The sequence below is a fragment of the Babylonia areolata genome, chromosome 13 (genome assembly GCF_041734735.1).
Source record: "Babylonia areolata isolate BAREFJ2019XMU chromosome 13, ASM4173473v1, whole genome shotgun sequence".
Classification (NCBI taxonomy): domain Eukaryota; kingdom Metazoa; phylum Mollusca; class Gastropoda; order Neogastropoda; family Buccinidae; genus Babylonia; species Babylonia areolata.
Window position 1 is genome coordinate 8,343,292 of NC_134888.1, and position 22,561 is coordinate 8,365,852.

A 22,561-nucleotide genomic window follows, 5' to 3' on the forward strand; every position below is an offset into this window, starting at 1 on the left:
CTCATAGCCTTCAAGAATTTTTTTTTTTCTTTTTTCTTTTTTGGTCTACTTTTGGTTTTATTTGTAACTGAAAATGAAAGCACTTTCCGTGACCTTAACCTTGTACATAAAGGGAAACAACTATAATATCTTTTTAGGCTTGATCTGCATTCAGTTCAATGCAGTTCAGTTGAATTGAAAATACTTTATTGTCTGCTTCAAGCAGTTGAAGCAGAACATTTTCTTTCGGCTCATTCAAATGCTGGTCGACAAATGTCAAAGCGGGGGAAAAAACAAAACCCAAAACACAAAAAACCCAATAAAACATTCAGTTTGGGGGGACAAAAAAAGGTTCTGTGTCTGGCAGTGCTGGTCTAATTTAGTGGGGCGAGGCGGGGTAGTACAAGTGGATGTGTTTGGGAGGAAAGGGGATAACCTGCCTTTCCCATGGACACAACAGCATGCCCAAAGCAGGGGCTTGAACCCTGATCACTGGTGAACTCTGGATCAGAGGTCCGAGGTCTAGCAGATTCTGCCACAGCGCCTGCAAAATGAGGGCCTTGCAAAATTCATATATTGCTCAGGCATAGAATGGATCAGAACGTATTCAGCGATGCTCAAACAGTCTGTAGCCGTTGAGCATAGGGAGCAGTGTGTCAGTGAACAAAACGCTGACACAGCAGAGACACCTTTCTTCCCTTATTTGTCAGTTACACACAGCATTCTGATCTGTTCTGCATGTTTTTTGCTGGAGGGCAGTTTCCAGGAATGCAGCTTTCAGTTCGTTTAGATGACTGTTGTTTACTTTTGGGTGCCTGTTGTTTGAATATATTTTTGTTGTTGTTGTTTGTTTACGTTTGGATGCCTGTTGATTGAAGATATGTTTGTTGTTGTTTTTGTTTGTTCATGTTTGGATGCCTGTTGTTTGTTTACTTTTGGATGCCTGTTTGCAGATATTTGTTGTTGTTGTTTGTTTATTTTCTGATACCAGTTGTTATCTATCAACTTTCTGATGCCTGTTGTTTTTTCACTGTTGGATGCCTGTTATTTGCAGATATTTTGTTGTTTGTTTTTTTATTTATGGATGCTGGTTGTTTGTAGATGACGGTGTGCATAGACGTGGGACGTATGTGCTGATCTGACCCACGGGTAAAACTATGTTAGTATCTCCTTCAGCGACACGGTTCTGCTTGCTTGTACCCCTCCCTTCAGATCTGCTCTTTTTCTTTTCTCTTTTCCTTGTGCATTGGGGCTTGTAACTCCTGTCCTGTGTCTGTGAGTGCACTTTGTGTGTGTGACTGTGAGCATTTGACTTTGGTGTTGAGGCAGCTGTACTCTGTTTTCAGGGGTGTGCACTTGATGTATGTAACGGAACTGATTGTGTGTCCAGTGCTTGAGCTCTGCTTGCTGCTTCTGACAGCTCCTTACAGCATGTGACAGTTTGACAGCTGTCTTTACAGCTTTTGACAGCTTTCTATTTCTCATTACAGGTTGTGACAGTTTTCAACTCTCTTTACAGCTTCTGACATATTTGAACTGTCTTCACAGCTTCTGACAGCTTTTAACTATCTTTACAGTTTCTGACAGATTTGAACTACCTTTACAGCTTCTGACAGCTTTGAACTACCTTTACAGCTTCTGACAGCTCTTGGCTATCTTTACAGCTTATGACAGCTTTGAACTACCTTTACAGCTTCTGACAGCTTTTGACTATCTTTACAGTTTCTGACAGCTCTTGACTATCTTTACAGCTTATGACAGCTATGAACTACCTTTACAGCTTCTGACAGCTTTTGACTATCTTTACAGCTTCTGACAGCTTTGAACTACCTTTACAGCTTCTGACAGCTCTTGACTATCTTTACAGCTTATGACAGCTTTGAGCTACCTTTACAGCTTCTGACAGTTTTGGACTTCCTGTACAGCCTCTGACAGCTTTGAACTATCTTCACAGTTTCTGACAGCTTTGACTACCTTTACAGCTTCTGACAGCTTTGGCCTACCTGTACAGCTTCTGACAGCTTTGAACTATCTGTACAGCCTCTGACAGCTTTGAACTATCTGTACAGCTTTTGACTATCATTACAGCTTCTGACAGCTTTTAACTTCCTTTACAGCTTCTGACAGCATTGAACTCTACAACCTGAGCTCTGCCCACCTTCCATCAGTGCCCCATACAATATGATTGTCTAATGCTTGAACAGACAGTAGGTTAAGTTCAGGACACCATGGGTCATTTGATTGGTTCACCACAATATCAGTTGATCATTTTCTGAATTAGGGGGTCAGGAAAAACAACCCCTTGATGAGTTGTTCCCACCCTTATAGCCCCACCCCTCTTTGGACTACTCCACAGCTATAGATAGATAGATAGATATGTACAGATATATATATATATATATATATATATATATATATATATATATATAGAGAGAGAGAGAGAGAGAGAGAGAGAGAGAGAAATAGATAGGTACATAGAGATAGATAGGTACATAGAGATAGAGAGTGTGTGTATGTGTGTGTGCGTTTGTGACAGTATGCAAAGTGATTGTGTGCTGATGTTTGCTGTGTCATGAAGAACATGGAAAATACAACGTAGTTATAATTAAACTTTATTACTGAAACATGCTGTCTCCTGATTAACATGGAAAATGCAGTGTAGCCACAACTAAACTTTATTGCTGAAACATTGTGATTCATGCTGACTGCTTGATGATTGTTGACAGATGGTCCAAATAGTACAAAGGAAAACGTAGAAACCAAAGCAAAGCAGTGCAGCTGAAAGACATATCTACAGTGTCACTGTCAGTTGCGTTGGTCTAATATCATTGTTTTAGGAAAACACTTTCCTCTGCTTTGTGGAAATCCAAATCTCTACAGCTGCAAAATGTCTCAGAATTTTCGTAAGTACCTTGTCAGTAAAATGTACATTTGCTGATGTGGCTCGGAGTCCGAGTGTTCCTACCAAATTCAGAATGTTCCTACCAAATTTCCTGATTGTTCCTACAAACACTTGACAGGGGTTGGCATCTCTGTGACAGCCCTTCACTGACAGCCATACTTGTTAGCCGCAGAGAAGGGGTTAACATGTTATGTTGTAGTTTCATGACTTTCGCCTTGCGCTGTATCGTATATAATCCCACTGACTTGGCTTTACATTTCATGAACGGTTGCTTTTATATCCGTCTTTTTTTTTCTTTTTTTTCTTTTTCTAGCCAGCATTTGAATTTTATTTTATAGCTTGTACTAAAATGACTGAATCCGGTAAAACTTCTTTTTTTTATTTTTTTTACAGCAATGGAATAGGCAAAGGTTATTAGTTTTTTTTTAATGGTTTGTTTGATTTCTGCCATATATTAAAAGAAAATCCTTCACTTAATTACAGTGTGAAACAATTCCTCTTTTAATTTGGGATTGTTAGCTCTTTTACTAAAACTCTCTCTGTGTGTGTGTGTGTGAGAGAGAGAGAGAGAGAGAGGTCAGTTTATTAAAGATCCTTTGAAAGCTTTTGGGGAGACCTTTGACACATGTTTTTTTTTTACAGCAATGGAATTGGCAAAGGTTATTGTTTTTTTTTTAATGGTTTGTTTGATTTCTGCCATACATTAAAAGAAAATCCTTCAGTTAATTACAGTGTGAAACAATTCCTCTTTTAATTTGGGATTGGTAGCTTTTTTTTTTTTTTTTTACTAAAACTCTGTGTGTGTGTGTGTGTGTGTGTGTGTGTGATAGAGAGAGAGAGAGAGAGAGAGAGAGAGAGAGAGAGAGAGAGGTCAGTTAATTAAAGATGCTTTGAAAGCTTTTGGGGGAGACCTTTGACACATGTTTTTTTTGTTTTTTTTTACAGCAATGGAATAGGCAAAGGTTATTAGTTTTTTTTTAATGGTTTGTTTGATTTCTGCCATACATCAAAAGAAAATCCATCAGTTAATTACAGTGTGAAACAGTTCCTCTTTTAATTTGGGATTGTTAGCTCTTTTACTAAAACTCTGTGTGTGTGTGTGTGTGTGTGTGTGTGTGTGTGTGTGTGTGTGTGTGAGATAGAGAGAGAGAGAGAGACAGGTCATATTATTAAAGATGCTTTGAAAGCTTTTGGGGGAGACCTTTGACACATGCTGCAGCTTCGTAATTCTGTTACCTTGCACTTCAGTGAATATTTTCCCACCCACTTTGCTGCTCCTCATTTGGTGAACAGCTGGAGACCAAATCTCTCTCTTTTCTTTCTTTCTTTTTTTCTGACCAGCATTTGAAATTCATTATATAGCTGGTTATAAAATAACCTGTGTGACAGTACATGATATCAATGGAATGGGCAAAGGTGGTTGATTTACTTTTTTGTTTTTTTATGAGGTCTGCTACACCTGAAACAAAATCATGTTGTTGTTGGGTGTTTTTTTTGGTGTTTTTAAAAAAAAAATTTTGTGTGAGGTCTGCTGTATTGTATTATATTACTTTTGTTTTGCTTTGCTGTGAGATCGCATCACAACAGTGCAATACGCCCGTCCCCCCTTTAAAAACAAAATTATGTTAGTTTGTTGTTGTTGTTTTTTTGTTTGTTTATTTAATTTATTATTATTTTAACTATCTATTTATTTATCTATTTGTTCATTTGTTTTTATTCTATTTCTTTTTTTCTTCTTCTTCTCAAGGCCTGACTAAGCACGTCCGGTTATGCTGCTTGTCAGGCATCTGCTTGGCAGATGTGGTGTAGCGTATATGGTTTTGTCGGAACGCAGTGACGCCTCCTTGAGCTACTGATACTGATACTGATACTGTTTTTTTGCTTGTAGGTACATTTATTTTCCTATCAAAGTGGATTTTTCTTCATATGATTTTACAAGGGACAATCCTTTTGTTGCTATAGGTTGTTTTATGTGCATTAAGTGCATGCTACAAATGGGACCTTTGTTTATTGCCTCATCTGAATAAAAGGGAAAAAAAAATCAGTTACTCACAATGTGATGAGATTCATCTTTTGATTTTTGGGGTGGTTGATAAGCTCTTATGCTCTGTGTGCCTGTGAGTGTGTGTGTGTGTGTGTATGCATGTGTGTTTGTGCGTCTGCGGTCATTTGAAGGAAAAACAAAATGGCATGCAATGCTGGATCACTTTTCGTTCATCCACAACGGCAGGCTCCAGCTTTTCATAAAGCTTCATTTTCCCCACCTCCACCTCTCCCCTGTCTCCTCTCCCCTCCATGTCCACTGTGTTTTCAGTGCGAATTCCTTTGCTGTTGCTGTTAGTAGTAGTAGTTGTAGTTTTATTGTAGTTTCATTATCTTTATCTTTGTTATTGTTAGTATTATTAGTAGTAATAGTATCATTGTTGTTGCTAATATAATTGTTGTTGTTGTTTGTTATAAGTTTACAGTTAGGCCAACAGCATAGTGAGAGGTGTATTATCAGTGGTTTCTCTCTTGCAATGGGAAATCATTTACATCTGAGTCTTTTGTGAAGGACTATGACTTTCAAACTCAGAGTAGGAAGCAAAATTGCACTGGCTCTTAGCGCTGCAGTTTTGGGGCCTAGATGGCCTTTGGGAACCATTCCCAATGCCGACTGTTGTAAAACCGTCTCAGCCAAGAGAGCGGGGATGTACCTTGGGCAAGACACTCTCCACTATAATCAAATTCCAGCCCAGATAGTCGGGACAGCAGTTACCTCTTCTGCTGTTCTGATGGTCATAGTCGAACACGACTGACTGTCATATATATACATAAAGTAGTAGTAGTAGCAGTGCTGTTGTTGTTATTAGTATTAGTAGTAGTAGTATTTTTCCCCCCATTTTCTTTAGTAACCTGGGGTTTGGTTTGTCTCCTCTGTCACTGAAGGTGAGGTGGGGATGAGAAGGGTATAATATGATAGTTTGCTTCTTTGTTCTCTCCTGGGGAAAAACAAACAACAACGACAACAACAAAATCCACCTGGGATTTAAAGAGAGAAAAACAAAACTACATAGAGGAAATTTGAAAGATGGTTTTGGGTTTTTTTTGTAGTGAAGGAGGGGAAAAAAAAGAGTTTGATTGTTAAGTTTTATTTCATTTTTGGAATTTGAATTGGTTATATAGTTATGTTTATTCTCCATGACCCGTGAGGGGCCAAACGAATCAATTTTCCTGATTTTGTGTGTGTGTGTGTGTGTGTGTGTGTGTTACAGTGACACAACGATCATCACCTCGGTATAGCAGACAGGGGAGGGAACTGGGTCCCTCACAACAGTTGTGTGGAGACATCACACGGAAGAATTTACAGTGGATGTACCACCTCATCGACTCTCAAGGGACTGCACTCCGCCCCTGCCCTTTGGCATACTGCATTCCGCTCTGTGTAGAAAATATGTTTTTTAAAAAGGGATACTTTGCAGTGAAAGTGTCATGGGTTTTTTTGGGTGATTTTTTTTGTTTTTTTTTGTTTTTGGTATACTTTGCTCTCAAGCCTTTGACTTCATTCAGGCAGGAAAAGCTTGTACAAATCTTCTTGTGCATTCAGGATGTTTTGGGTTCATTTTTTTTCACAGCCAAGGGATATGTGTGAGCCATCTAATGTGCACGCAGAAAACTGTTGCCAGCGCAGTTAAAATTTGCACCGATGTTAAAAATTGCGTGCAAATCTATGCTGCGACATTTGTGCATGGAAGACTGCATATGTGTGCAATTGAAATTGCTCATTTGTGCACCCAGAGCTGAACTGTGAAGAATGTGTCGACGCTGTCGGAACAGCACGACTTGAGAGGGGGACAGCACAATCGCAGAGGCCAGAAAGCTTGCCTCTTGCTGGTCAGGAAGTTTTGCACTTGTGCACTTCTGTGAAAGGGGATTATTCTTTATGTCAGTGTTTTCATCACCAGTATGAATAAAACAGTTATGAAAAAAAAAAAAATATAATCATGTTCCTGGGAACAAGCTGAGATGACCGCGCTGCCTGCCTGTTCCTTCAAGATTTTTTTTTCTTTTTTCTGGCATGCTCTTTTGGATTAAAAAAAAAAAAAGAAACAACTTGATATAAATACTCCTTATCCTTACAGGAAGAAGGCCTTTTTATTTTGTCCCTGGAACATTTTGACTGGACAGTGGTGAATGCTTCAAGATGTTGTATGGTGAAGGACAACATGTTTGTTTCTTGGAAGAAAACAAAGGTTTGAACACTCAAGTGAAAAGAAAAGTTTGAAATTAATCCTTTTCTGTGAGCAAGGCTCCTGTTTTCTTTTCTTTTTTCTTTTTTTTTCTAAAGATTTGAACATAGCTTGAAAGATACGAAAATCATGCACTGACAGGGAGTGTGTATTATATATAGAAATGGGGGAATATTTGTGTGTGTGTGTGAACATAAGGGTAAACTTTGTGTGAAAGTAATGGAATTTGTGTGGATATGCTGACAAGTGCTTTGTATAAATCCTGAAAACATTTGACATATTTTGCAGTTTGTGTGAAATGGGGAAATCGTTTCAAAGGCAAATTATGCTCAGTGACAGTCGGGCATATGTGAAAATATGGACAATGATGTGTAATATGTGTGCAAATGAGAGAATGCTTTCTTTGGTGGCCGTGAAAATCTGTTTCGGTGAGTATAGGTGAAATGCTTTGTGTGAAATTAAAAGGACAACTTTAATGATTTGTGTGAAAGTAGGTGATACAAATTATTCGGATGAAAGTAGGGGAATATGTTTGGGTGAAAGTAGAAGTTTAAATGACGTATGTGAAATCATGGGAGTGTTGTGTGAAAGAAGGAACAGTATTTATGTTTGAAAAACAAATTTATGTTTGAAAAACAAACAACGGAGCTGAATATTATCATTTTTTTGTTTTTTTTACATGCATGTCAGAAAAAGAGGGTGGTGGGGGTCGGGGGGGAGTAATTTGTGTGAAAGAAAAGGAATCGTGTGAATGAATAAAAAAATAATTATTATTCTTTGAGACAAGAGCACAAAGAGACAGAATTTCATCACATCAACATTGCATTGTGTATTGGAAAGAAAAGAGAAGATTCGTTTCACGGAAATATGCTGCAAAGACCTGACTGTGTTACTGAAAATGTGTCTCGATGGTAACAAATGTGATATTTTGAAAATGAACTTTGTTTGTTAATGTTAAGAATCATGACCAAAATGCATGGAATGATTGATTCCTGACCAAAATATATTGAACGCACAGTGTATTGTGGGGTGTGTGGTGTGGAGCAAAGTTGAGTTTGATCTGGGAAGAGACAAGAAAGGACAAGAAATCTCTAGAAATTAAGATTGACGCCTTCTGAAGGTAAACAGCAGTTGTGAGTGAAAGAAAGAAGTATACAGATGATTTTTGTATTGTATTGTATTGTATTTCTCTTTTTGTCACAACAGATTTCTCTGTGTGAAATTCAATTTGGGCTGCCCTTCCCAGGGAGAGCGCGTCGCTACGCTACAGCGCCGCCCTTTTTTTTTTTTTTTTTTTTTTGCCTGCATGTAGTTTTATTTGTTTTTCCTATCAAAGTGGATTTTTCTACAGACTTTTGCCAGGAACAACACTTCCGTTGCAGTGGGTTCTTTTACGTGCGCTTAGTGCATGCTGCATACGGTACCTCGGTTTATTGTTGTTTTTGGATGACATTGTGTGTGTGTGGGTGGGGTCGGGAGGGTGGTTTCCTGCATTGTTTATATATCTTTTAAATGAGTATTGCTGAAAGTATTCTCCAGTGATCAGTTGAGATATTCTGGAAGAGTCCAGAAGCTGGTTGCATTGCTTGGTTCTAACTTTTTGACAGTTACACATGACTAAATGCCTACGTTGACCGAACTATGCCATTGGTCAGTTCCATACTACACATAGTTAATAGCAGGTTACGATCATACTAGGTTCTTCCGTCCGAGCAATGCAACTGGCTCCAAGGGTATTGAGAAGGGAGAAAGCAGTATATTCTGTTTGAGTTACTTTTGTTGCTGTTGTTGCTTTTGTTGTTTTGTCTTTTAATGGGCTGACCGACTCATTCTAACTTCTTTTTTTTTTTTTTTCTGAACCCATTTAATTCTTGGGAGTTTACAACCATAGCAATCTTCTGTGCCTGGCAAGTTTTGGCTGATGTGCATAAGCAAAAGGGGTACTTCGCTTGGACTTTTAATATCTTACCAAAAAAAGTTCCACTCATTTTTACCATCATCATCATTGAATGAACTGTCTGATGATTCTAGTGCAGATTCATCGATGTCTGAGTCATAACTGCTACCAGAGTCCATAGATGTTTTATCCAGAACTTGCTGTGCAGGAAGCCTCTTATGTTTTGGCCGTATTGATGTGGAAAAATGCTGAAAACATACTGAAATCGAACCAGTTTTTACCTTCAACACACGTAGACACAGTCGGAAATACTGTAGAAGTGTAGAAGTTAGTTCCCTTTGTTTGTGGTTGACGCATATTGTTTATTTTTATTTATTTATTTATTTTTTGTTTTTGTAATTTTATTATTTTTTATTATTTTATTTATTTATTTTTCTCAAGGCCTGACTAAGCGCGTAGGGTTACACTGTTGGTCAGGCATCTGCTTGGCAGATGTGGTGTAATGTATATGGATTTGACCGAACGCAGTGACACCACCTTGAGCTACTGATACTGATACTGATACTGATGCATATATGAATGTAAGGAACCTGGAAACTGTTTTATTGAAATAAAATATTAATTTTGGTGTCGCGTACTGTACCATGTCAGACTGATACAAACCAGGCCTATCGGTTTGCTCCTCTTGGCCAAAATTGTGTGGCAGCGCAGTGATAAGACGTCTGGCGAAAAGTCTGCCATCTGTCAGCCAATCAAACCGTTTCACTGAAAGAAATTTTGACGCCTGAGCAATTCTTTGGCATAGGGTTCAACAAGTGAAGATGACTGGCAGGATTGTTGACAAGTTCTCAGAAGGAAGGGGTGGGCTGTGTTGGGGAAAGTTCTGTTGTCTGTAGCAGTACACCAGTGTTATGGAGAAGGTTTTACCAATCATTGACGAGCTCTTTACAAATCATTGGGGGGGCTCTGATAATCAAATTGTTGAAGTGTTCTTATAAATCGTTGAGGCGTTTGTATGAATCATTGAGGAATTCATGTAAACTTTTAAATGGAGGAAACTTAAGGGGCTCTGATAAATTGTTGAGGAGTTCTTATGAATCGTTGAGGAGTTCTTATGAATCATTGAGGAATTTGTATAAACTTTTCAGTGGAGGAAACTGAGGGGGCTCCGATAAATTGTTGAGGAGTTCTAATTCATCGTCGAGGAGTTCTTGTTGATCGTTCAGGAGTTCAAAGAAAAGTTTTCAATGCAGGTAATTGATGGACCTCTGTGCTCCTTGAGAAGACACCAGTAGGTCGTTTCATAATTTTTCGATGTTTGGTTTCTCCACAGGTTCTAGCTGTTGGTCTCAGGGGTGATGGGTCAGGTGGAGGGATTTAGAGAGGTGTGTGTGGTTGATTTTCAGGAGTGACGGATTTGGAGAGGTGTGTGTGGTTGATTTTCAGGAGTGATGGATTTGGAGAGGTGTGTGTAGTGGAGGGGATTTTCAGGAGTGACGGATTTAGAGAGGTGTGTGTGGTGGGGATTTTCAGGAGTGACGGATTTGGAAAGGTGTAGTGGAGGGGATTTTCAGGAGTGATGGATTTGGAGAGGTGTGTGTGGTGGAGGGGATTTTCAGGAGTGATGGATTTGGAAAGGTGTTGTGGAGGGGATTTTCAGGAGTGACGGATTTGGAGAGTTCAGGAGTGACGGATTTGGAGAGGTGTGTGTGGTGAAGGGGATTTTCAGGAGTGATGGATTTGGAAAGGTGTAGTGGAGGGGATTTTCAGGAGTGATGGATTTGGAAAGGTGTTGTGGAGGGGATTTTCCGGAGTGACGAATTTGGAGAGGTGTGTGTGGTGGAGAGGATTTTCAAGGGCGATGGGTATGGTGGTGGGGATTTTTAGGGTTCATGGATTTTGAAAAGTTAGTGGAGGGGATTTTCTGTGGTGGTGGGGATTTTCAGGGGTGATGGGGGAATGGTGGTGGGGATTTTCAGGGGTGATGGATTTTGAGAGGTCAATCAAAGGGATATTTAGGGTGATAGGTGTAGCAGAGGGGATTTTCAGGGGTGAATGGATTTTGGGAAGTTAGTGGAGGGGATTTTCGTTGGTGATGGGTATGGTGGAGTGGATTTTGAGAGTTGATGGGTGTGGTGGTGGTGATTTTCATGGGTGATGGATTTTGACAGGTCCGTGAAGGGGATTTTTAGGGTTGATGGATTTTGAGAAGTTAGTGGATGGGAATTTCATGCCGTGTTGGATTTTGGGAGGTCAGTGGAGGGGATTTTCAAGGGTGATGAGTATGTTGGAGAGGATTTTTAGGGTTGGTGGGTGGGGTGGGGGTGGGATTTTCTGGGGAAGGAGGAGCTGGTGAGGGGGGTTGGGGGGTGTGGGGGGGGGGTACATCTTCACAGTGTCACTTCTAACTCCTTCCCTTTACCCTTACAATTGATATTATCCTGCAGTGTTCTTTACCAATACTGCCCTTTTTTCTTCTTTTTTTCTTTGGTATTTCTTCAGTGGCATTGAAATATTTTTATCCTTTTTTTTACGATTTTTTTTGGGGGGTGGGGGGGGTAATCTGTGGATGATAAATTAAGCAGAAGTGCTGACATTCTCAGCACAGCCTAGTCTTATTTGCCTTTAGGAGCTTAAAGAGAAGTTCAGATAATGTCATGAACTATGCTGGTTTGCAGTTTTTGTGTGTGTTTTTGCATTGGTGAGAAGTTTTAAGTGATTATTGCATATGATGTTCTGCTGCTTATAGTACAATCAGTGAGAAGAAGAAAAAAAAAGATTAAAAGTATAAAATATACAACAAAATTCTCCACCAGCCATGTAGAATCCTGGGTTAACCCTTTCACTGCCAAACTCGAATTTATGCAGCAGCTAGGTAGAGGACCCATGTCACTGAAGGGTGACCAGATCATGGGACTGTTATCCATGAACCTACTGCTCTTAATGTTCGGTGGTAGGATAGGCCATATTTTCTACACATCGCAGGGGGAATTCCCAGCTAATCTTAAACACCATATTTTCTATTTATAGCACAAGGGAATTTTGCACTCTAAATTGACTGGTGGCGAAAGGGTTAACTTAACCCTTGAATGGTCCAAGTTCTGCATCTGTGTTACAAATTCAACCTAAGCACCAGCGTTAACAATTCCAAGCCACCTCCATCCCGTCAGCTTTGGTCTCCCCAAAGGGTCTCTCTGGCTGGTCCTGTAATATATTTGTTTGGCACAGTGGCTGTCATATTGTTCTCACTCATGTGATCGTCATTACACCCTTGACGACTTTCAACACTTTAGGTTCTTGGGCTTCCTTCTCCTCCCGCTGCCCCTTTCAACCCCACCTACACATTAGACTAGTTGTAAAGTTCAGTCCATGCAGACTTCTCTTTCAGACATCTTGGAAGTGTGGATGACGGAACAAAATCCAAGTGAACAATGAGAGAGCAATGTATGCGTGCAGCTGAAATGAGTCAGAGTACACTTTCCATCATGATTGTGACATTCTGATGTTATTATTGATATTTGTATAGCATCCATCTTTGGTAAGAGTCCTAACTCTAAGCTCTTTGCAAACAAGGAGTCATTTGCATAGCAGGATGCCTTCCTGGGCAGAGCCGCCTTCAGGTGCTCATCAGTCATTTCCTGTGTCATTCAGTTGTGCTTCAGTTATGCTCACATAAACACATGTTTTTGAGCAGATATTTCTTCAGAGTTTTGCCAGGGAAAACCCCTTTGTTGCCAAGGGGTCTTTTTACATGTGCTGATCGCATACCGCACATGGGACATGAGTTTATTATTTCATCCGAAATGACTAGCATCCAGACCACCTGTTCAAGATCTGGTGGAGGGGGAGAAAATTCTGGCATGTGTGGGATTCGATCCCACACCCTCAGATTCTCGTTTCCTTTTTTGACACGTTACCACTAGGCCACCACTCCACACGTTCCACTCTTCATAGACATGAACTCACCCTTTAGGAAACCACCGGCATCTGGTGTTGCTTCAAAAACAGATGAAGATGCTTGACATTTCTTTCTGTCTGTCATCATGAGTCATGCTGTGCGGTAGTGTTTTTGTTTGAAAAAATGAGTGTGCACATAATTGTGCATGTGTGTGCCCCGTGTGAGTGTGGGTGCATGTGTACGTTTGTGTGGGCCAGTGAGTTCACATGTCTGCATGGTGCGTTTGTTCATGTGGTGTATGCACACATGTACATGAGCTGGCATGTGTGTGATAGGTGTATGCTTGCATGTGCATGCATGTGTATGTGTCTGCGCACCTTTTTCTGCACACAGAGAAGGAAGACCCACGTAGAATACACAACGTAGCTGCTGACCAATTATCTCTCAAAAAGCTAGTGTTTGAGTTAGGAAAGAAAACTGGTTAAGCTGGTGTAGGAAAGAAAACTGGTTAAGCTGGTGAAAGTTTCTTCCAGATCTCCGTGCCTTCAGACATTGTTTGGAGGAGAAAGATCCACATGTCTCCACCAACTCCGTGTGTGTGTGTGTGTGTGTGTGTGTGTGTGCGTGCGTGGGTTATCTGAGGAGGACTGGTACATGTCAAATACTCAGTATAGCTGCTGACTGATGGTCTTTCAGCAGAACTAGTAGTGGCCAGAATTTGGGGAAGAAGAACTTAGTTGCTTTCAGGGATTCAGTTGCTGTCAAGTTTTACATTGCCGATATTAGGTTTTGGTTGCTTTTGTGTGTGTGCTCACACATGTTTTTGTGGGTGTGTGTCTGTGTGTGTGTGAAGAGAGAGAGAGAGGGGTATGTTAGAACTAGCGGGATTTCATATCACACAAAATATCAATATGGTGTATCGCTTAGATACTGAATTCATGTCACATGAAACGTCTGTTAGATGCATTACCAAGTGATATTTCTTGTGACAAAAAACGTCAAAGAGATTTTAGATGTATCAGTCTATCACCTGTTGAGATTTAATGTCACACAAAACACAGAGAAGAATTTAGTATCATGTATCACCGAGTGAGATTTCATGTAACACAAAACATCAAGCAAATTTTAGATGTATCACCTATTGAGATTTCATGTTTTGCAAAGCGTCAAGAAGATTTTATATGTATCACCATTCATGTTACGCAAAGCATCAAGAAGATTTTATATGTATCACCATTCATGTCAAGCAAAGCTTCAAGGGGATTTTAGGTGATAATAATAGTAAGAATAATAGTAATGATAATAAGTTTATTCAAAAGCACCTTGTCAAATGATTTGGCTGTAAAAGTTTAAGCGTTTTACAATTACAATATTTCCAGTTTCTTTTTAAAAGATGTGTGTGTGTGTGTGTGTGTGTGTGTGTGTGTGTGTATCTCAAAACGTGTTAGATGTATCACCCACTGTGAGATTTCATGTCACATAAAACATCAAGCAAATTTTAGATGTATCACTTGGTAAGATTTTGTGTCACACAAACCATCTTTTAGATGAGTCACCTAGTCGTGTTGGTGCAATGAAGGGGCGGATAGCTGTGTAGACATGGGAAGGTGGAGTAGATAGGGGGTAGGGGGGAAGGGGCTGTGGGGGGGGGGGGGGGGGGCTACAAGTTTAATCCATTGACTGTTGAACCTTGTTGAAATGAAAGCAATGCATGATGCAGCTTGAATTTGAAGAAAAAGAAATACTCTTGTGAACATTTGTTTTTTTTCTTCTAAGCAGTGTAATTGATTGGCTGAACAAAATAGTGATGATAATAATAATAATAATAATAATGATAATGATAACAATGATAATGAATACTTGTTGAGCGCTTGCCTCCTTTAAAGGGAGCTCAAAGCGCTTTATAAGAAATATTAAACAGACAAACACACGCAACAACTTACAAGAAAAATAATGTTGTCCGAAGGGTAAGGAGTCTAAATTAAAAATACCCCCCCCCCACCCCCCCCGATTACTGACATCCTGACCGTAGTTAGTTATGCAGTGGCCCTTCACTGAGGATTTTGCTTGTTAGCAGTAGTCAAGGGATTAAGTCAGTGCAGGAATACAATAGGGTAGAGTGCTTCAGTTGTCAGTTTCCAAGGTGGGGTTTTTTTTTGTTTTTTTGTTTGTTTGGTTTTTTTTTTAAAGCTTTGAATTATGTTTTAACTCTGTTCTTTTCAATTGTTTTGAGGGGTTTTTGTGGGTTTTTTTTTCTTCCCTTTTAAAAAAATTTTTTTTGCTTCGAATTATGTTTGAACTGTGTTCTTTTCTTGACTGTATCATTTGAATGTTTTTCTTCGTATATCTGACTGTGAATGTGTGTGTGTTGTGTGGTGGGTTTGGGTAAATGTATGCCCTTTGTTTTTGTTTTTGGGTGGGGATGGATGGGGCGGTGGGGAGAGGTGTGTATTTTTTGTGTGTACATTGTGCGTGCCAAATAATGCACACATCAATGCAAAGAACGTAGCTCTGGATAGATAAACAGACTGTATATAGTGCTGTACAGAGGGTTGTACGTATTGATATCAGCTGGTTGGGTGTTCATTTAATTTTTTTTTTTTTTTTTGTCCTGAAGAATCGTGTTTACTGCAATACATTTTGGTCGTCATGTTTTGGGAGTCTCAGACAGGAACTGTGGTGTATAGCATAGTTCCAGAATTTCTCCACACTGTCTCTGTATCTCTCATCCCCTCCCCCCCCCCCCCCCCCCCCTGCACCCCCTCCCCCCCTCCCTTTTTTTTCTTTTTTCTTGGCTTTGGTTGAATTTCATCCTATTGAAATATGAGTGCAAATATTACTAAAGAGTTTTTTTTCTCTCGCTGACACCAGAGATCTTGGATTTTGATATTTTCATTAAACATATTTAAACAAGGGTTGTATATATATGTGTGTGTGAATATACATTATGTACACATAAGTGTTTTCGTCTGTTGTTTTCCTCTTTGGAAGGAACTGGAACTGTAGTGGCTGGTTGAGGTTTTAAGCCAGACTCACATGCTCCCCCTCTCACTTTTCCCTTCGACCCCACCCCCCTCCCTGTTTCTCCACTCTCCCCATCTTTTCCACTTCTCCCCCCTTTTACTGTTCCTTCTTCCCCTTCCCTTTCCCTTCTTCAAGAACATTTTGCAAAGTTTGCAACGCTCTGAGCTCAGTTAGACTGTTGGAATGTTAGCACAAAACAATATACTGTGTCATGAACTGTGTTTTGTGGGTTTGTCTTTGTGGTTGTTGTTTTTTTTGTTGTTGTTTTTTTTGTTTGTTTGTTTGTTTGTTTTTTCTTTTTAGATGTGACAGTTCCGTGTTGATGTGGTTGAGCATTTGTATGGTTTGACAGTCCTGTTATGGCCCTGTGCAGTCGGCTGGACTTTTAGCAGCAAGAACTAGAACTTGCACAAAACAAGGGTGGTGGGTGTCATGTTGACATGCTGTTTCTTTCAGCTGTACACAAGAAATCACTCATTCACTCAGAGGGAAAACCATGGGACTTAAAGCCTGTTTTTTTTTTGTTTTTTTTTGGTTCTTTTGAATGGAAGGTTGGAGCTGTTTTCTTAGTATGCGTAATTTTCTGCTTGGAGCTTGGGTGAATATTGTTTTTTATTTTTCTGTTGTTTGAATCTGTTGTTTAGCTACTTCTTCTTTCTTTTTTCTTTTTTGTTTTGTTTATTGGGGAAGAGAAAAGGTTTTCATGTGGATTAGTTTGATTGTTGTTTGTGATTGATTCCTTAATGAGTGAATTAAAAAAAACAAGAGAGGCAAGGCCTTCAAGACTCACTTGTGATACACTTAAAAAAAAATCCAAGCTTTTTATGTATTGAGTATAATTTCAAAATGTAATGTTTAAGATGAGAAAGATCAGTTTAAAGCAAATTAAGTCCCCTAGCATTAATTAAAGAGTAATTTCCTTTTTTTACTATCTGCACCAAAACGTTTGCAAAATAAATAAAACTTCATGCTTAGCAAAAGAAGTTCCTGTTTGAACAAAAAATGATAGTAATGACTGCTCTTGTTGTTGGGTCAGAATATCAGATCAAAGTGCCAAGTTTAGAGAATACAAAAAATATAAATATAACAGTAAATGCAGTCTCATATAATTAGGCTTCATTTTTTCTTTTTTTGTGCCCATCCCAGAGGTGCAATATTGTTTTAAACAAGATGACTGGAAAGAACTGAATTTTTCCTATTTTTATGCCTAATTTGGTGTCAACTGACAAAGTATTTGCAGAGAAAATGTTAATGTTAAAGTTTACCACGGACACACAGACACACACACACACACACACACACACACAGACAACCGAACACCTGGTTAAAACATAGACGCACTTTGTTTACACAAGTGAGTCAAAAAAACTGGCTTTGTGTGATGGAGAGTGTGCTGTTAAGGAAAAAAAAGTCATCATTTTCGTTTCTTTTTTTTTTTCAGTTTTCTTTCATTCTTTCTTTTCTTTTCCTTCTTTCTTTCCATGCAGTGCTTTTCTGCTCTGTGTTAATCAGTGACTGATATTGTATTGAATTTGTGAACTAACATGCTGTGAGGCAGCGTGTCTATGTCAGGAAAATGACTTATTTTACACATATAGATTTATTGAGTCTTTATTGTTTATTTGTTTGTTTATTGTCTGTGACTGAGTTCTCAGTGATCTCATAAACTGATATTGTTTGATGCAGTGTACGCCTGTGAACAGACTAGTAAGGTTTCTGACACCCAGTCATTTTAAGGCCTTGATGCGGTGTGTGCATGTGACGTGAAGGAACTGAAGAATTCTTGTAGCCAGTTATTTCAAGAATTCTCTACCCAATGATTTAAAGAATGATGTACCCAGTCATTTCAAGAAATCTTGTACCCAATTATTTCAAGGCCCAAGTCCCCCCGCCCTCCCCCTCCCCACCATCCCCCCTTTTTTTCCATGAGCAATCTGCAAGGGAATCTGCTACACATTTTTGTTTCCAGAAAGCAGTGAAATGAGCCCAAATTGTATCATGATAATGACCCAAACGCATTGATAATCCCATGCCTTGTCAGTTTCAAACAAAAAAAAAGAAAGGAGGAACAGACACACGAACACTGTATAATTTCTTCTTCCTTTTTTCTTTCTTTTTATGAACAAAATGAGTCTGAGATAACATGGTCTTTGTGTCTTTTTCTGTATGTGTGGGGGGAGGGGGGAGGGGGAGGGAGGCAGAATGAGCGGCTTAGGAGAAATGCCACTGAAACGGTGCAGATGATGAGGCAGCAAAAAAACAAAACAAAAAAAAACTTTGGCAGAATCAAATGTGGGAACATCGTCCATGCTGGTTCAGGGAGTGCAGACTGATGCAGGCAGTGAGAGTGAGGGGCGTCAAGAGTGGTGCCAAGTGCTGGGTTCCTACAGGGCCTGCAAGTCTGGAACAGTCCTTGGAAAGTGGAAAGTCCTTTTCCCCAGGACTTCAAGATAATGCTCCCCACCCCCAGGAAAAAAACAAACTACTGGAACAGTCCTTGGAAAGTGGAAAGTCCTTTTCCAGGACTTCAAAATAGCGCTTCTCAACCCCACCCCCAGGAAAAAAAACAACAACTTCTGGAACAGTCCTTGGAAAATGGAAAGACCTTTTCCCCAGGACTTCAAGATAATGCTCCCCACCCCCAGGAAAAAACTACTGGAACTGTCCTTGGAAAGTGGAAAGACCATTTCTCCAGCACTGACACGCCACCCCCACCCCCAAGAAAGAAAGAAAAAATCCTGTAAAATTCCTTGGAATGTAGAGAGGGTTTTTTTAGGACTTCAAAACAGCGCTTCAGGAAAGGAACTACTGGAAAATTCCTTGGAAAGTGGAAAGGCCTTTTTAGAAATTTTTTTCCAGGACTTCAAATAACACTGACCGCCACCCCCACCCCCAGAAAAAAACAAAACAAACAAAAACCAAAAAAACCTCTTGGAAAATTCCTTGGAAAGTGGAAAGGCCTTTTTTTTTTTTTCCAGGACTTCAAAATGTCACTGAAACGCCACACCCAACCCCAAGGGGGAAAAAAACTGGAAAATTCCTTGGAATGCAGAAAGGCCTTTTCCAGGACTTCAGATCAGCACTCCCCACCCCCAGGAAAAAACAAACTTCTGGAAAATTCCTTGGAAAGTAAAAAGACCATTTTTCCAGGACTTCAAAACACTTAAACAGCACTGCCACCTTACCCCTAGTGGGAAAAAAACAAACAAACAAACAAACAACAACAAAAAAACCCAAAACCGAAAGCAAAAAAACTCCTGGAAAAGTACTTGGAAAGTGGAAAGGCTGTTTCAAGGACGTCAAATAGCACAGACACCCCACCCCACCCCCATAAAAAGAATTAAAAAAAAACAAACCCCTCCTGGAAAAGTCTGCCCTGTTCTCCGGAACAATCTTCTCATGGTAGGATGAGCAAGTCCTTACGCAGCGAGGGTTTTAAGACCTGTCAGCGACCCTCACCTGGTTTAGCGTACCTGTCAGAGCAGTTGCTGTCTGTTCTTGCCGCATGTTTCTTCTTCTTCGTTCGTGGGCTGCAACTCTCAGTGGGTTTTTACGTGTATGACCGTTTTTACCCTGCCATGTAGGCAGCCATACTTCATTTTCGGGGGTACCCATGCTCGTTATGTTCTTGTTTCCATCACCCACCAAATGCTGACATGGATCACAGGATCTTTAACGTGCGTATTTGATCTTCTGCTTGCATATACACACGAAAGGGGGTTCAGGCACAAGCAGGTCTGCACATGTGTTGACCTGGGGTATGGGGAAAAATATCTATCCTTTACCCATCAGGCGCCGCTACCGAGATTTGATCCCGGGACCCTCAGAGTGAAAGTCCAACGCTTTAACCACTCTGCTATTGCGCCCGTCCCCGCATGCTTGTAACTTCCAGGAACCGTATGGGAGAGCTGGGTGCCGGTGGGGACCAGTAGAGGATGATAACTTTTTTGCTTTTTTTTTTTTTTTTTAACTGCATGCAGGGAAAAATACCCCCCCGCCCCCCAAACATGTGTGGCGCTCTCAGTGCAGTGACGCGCTCTTCTTGGGGAGAGCAGTCCTACTTTCACACACTGAAATCTGTTGTGACAAAAATGAGTAAAACAAATACAATACAATAAATACAATACAATACAATCGCTCCCGAAAGAGTGCGACAGTCCACCCTCTGGAGGTACGATCCCTCCTGTGCACAGCGCCACACTCTACTAGTCCTTGAAAAGATGCAGTAACAAAGCACTGGAAAAGTCCTTGAAAAAATTTTTTGTTTTGTTTTTGTTTTTTGTCTCTCCCATGCAGCCCCTCACTTTACTAGTCCTTGAAAAGATGCTCCAACAAAGCACTGGAAAAATCCTTGAACTATTTTAATTAAATTTTATTTTATTTTTGTCCCATGCGGCCCTATACGCGACTAGTCCTTGAGACGATGTTCTAACAAAGCACTGGAAAAGTACTTTATTTTGTAAAAAAAATTTTTTAGTCCCATGCAGCCCCATACTCGACTACTCCATGAAACGATGCTCTTACGAAGCAGTTGAAAAGTCCTTTTTTGTTTTTTGTTTTTTTTTTTGTCCCATGCAGCCCCATACTCGACTAGTCCTGAGACGATGCTCGAACAAAGCACTGGAAAAGTCCTTGATTTTTTTTCTCTCCCATGCAGCCCCATACTCGACTAGTCCTTGAGACGATGCTCTAACAAAGCACTGGAAAAGTCCTTCTAGGTGGGAGGGGGAGGGTGTGTGTGTGTGTGTGTGTGTGTGTGAAAACCTGTGGGAACCGTGTCGATGGGAAGTGAGCATGGAATGGTGAATCCCTGTGCTGTTGTTGGAAGTACGTGGCAGCTATTTGGATGTGTCTTGGACATGGAGTCTGCTCGTCTCGTCTCCTCTCTCTCCCGTCTGGCTTGTCACATCTTGGGCTTTGTGTGAGGTGGGTGGGTAGGAGGGTGTGTGTGTATGTTGTTTTTTTTTTCCCTTCATATTCTCATCTTTCTCCTCCTTTGCTTCCACTCTACCTCTTATCTCCTCCTGTGTGTGTGTGTGTGTGTGTGTCTGTGTGTGTGTGTGTCTGTGTGTGGGCGCTTGTGTGTGATTGTGACATTCTGTGAATTTTTGCTCCAGAACCTGTGTGTCCATCTTGTATGTTTCGTAACAATCTTGATCAAGTTGTTTTTTGGGGTTTTTTTTCACAGGAAGACAGGGTTCTTTCTGTAACTTAGTGACAAAACGCTGTCACCTTCTCACAACTTAACAGAATGATGATTGTTTTCTGTTTGAGAACAGAGTGTGACTTTATGTGGAGTAACATGTCTGACCTCAATGTTTTCCCTGTGTCTTAATTAACCCATGACTAGAGTTAAATGTTATAAATGTTTTCATGCATCTCAGAAGCTACCGTGAACATATTTCACCTGTTCAATATCAGGTCAGTTTAGCCTCTCATATTTTTATTTCTCCTCCCACCATGTCGTATCTCTAGTTTTCTTGGAAGTGAAGTTACTCTTGTGTTAGCTGCCTAATTTCCTAACTGTTGTGATAAGCCTTGACAGTTCGTTGATTTTCTTTTGGGGGGGTCATAGTTCTGTGGCAGTCCATGTGGTTATGTGGCAGCCTATGTGTGGGCATGTCTGGTTTAGCTTTATTTTTTTATTTTATTTGGGGGGTTGACCCCTGCTGACTGCAGTGAAGTCTGAACAATCTGTTATGGACGTCACCCAGGGAATGGTGAAAAGACTGGCAATATTTGTTGTTGTTGTTGCTCTTCTTCTTCTTCTTCTTTATCATTATTGTTATTATTATCATCATTATTATTGTTGTTGTTATAGTTCTTCTTCTTAGCATTGCTATTACTGATGTCAATGTTATTGTCATAATGATGATGATGATGATGATTGTTGTATGTTGTTGGTGTTGATTTTGTTGGTATATTATTGTCGTTCTCCTTTGACTGTTTAGTCATTAAGACTGCAACCCTACTCCCCCCCCCCCAACCCCTCCCCCCTCCCACCCCCCTCTCCTCCCGCAATTACATGACCATGATGACCGTTTAGTCATTAAGACTGCAACCGTAGCCACCCCCACCCCCCTTCCCCCCAACCATGATAACCTTTAGATACTTTTTTTTTAGAATATTTATTAATGCATCATTTGTGTTTCTTTCTCTAATGCGTTTTTAAATGGATGTAGACAAAGGAAGAGTTTCAAATTGAATGCCGATGGTTGCCATGGTGTGTGTGAGTGAGTCCAGCAAGTTCAAGCTGCCAGATTGACTGCTTTTGATTTGTTAGTTTTGCCCCCCCCTCAACCCCGCTTCCCCCCCCCCCCCCCCCTATTTTTTATTTTTTTGTTTGTTTTTTTTGTTTTTGTTTGTTTAATGGTCATTGTCCCGCCACAGTTTATGATGGCAAACATGATTACTGGAACTCAACGGTGCATTATGTCTTTGTGTACATGTAAAACAGATAGGTGATGTAAGTGTTCCCATCTTTTTTTTCTTTCTTTTTTTCTTTTTCTTTCTTTCTTTTGTGTGTGTGTGTGTGTGTTCCTCTTTCTTTAAACAGAGTGACCATGTTGAAAATGGCACAAAAACTGACACACACCTGGCACACTAGAGATGTGAAAGTAATATTGATGTTT

General features: G+C 40.1%; 1 protein-coding gene across 3 annotated transcripts in view; it reads left to right on the plus strand.

The window, feature by feature from the left end:
• Window positions 1-10,676, plus strand: part of LOC143289031 (monocarboxylate transporter 12-like) — a 47,007-nt gene extending 36,331 nt beyond the window's left edge. For 2 of the 3 annotated variants that reach the window (XM_076597816.1, XM_076597817.1), the window contains exon 9: window positions 6,136-10,676. In XM_076597816.1, the coding sequence (XP_076453931.1) occupies window positions 6,136-6,163 (28 nt within the window). In that variant the 3' untranslated portion in view covers window positions 6,164-10,676. Of the gene's footprint in view, window positions 1-1,080; window positions 1,139-6,135 lie in introns of all 3 variants that reach the window. The other variant, XR_013056171.1, reaches the window with a different exon arrangement.
• The last annotated feature ends 11,885 nt before the right edge of the window (window positions 10,677-22,561 follow it).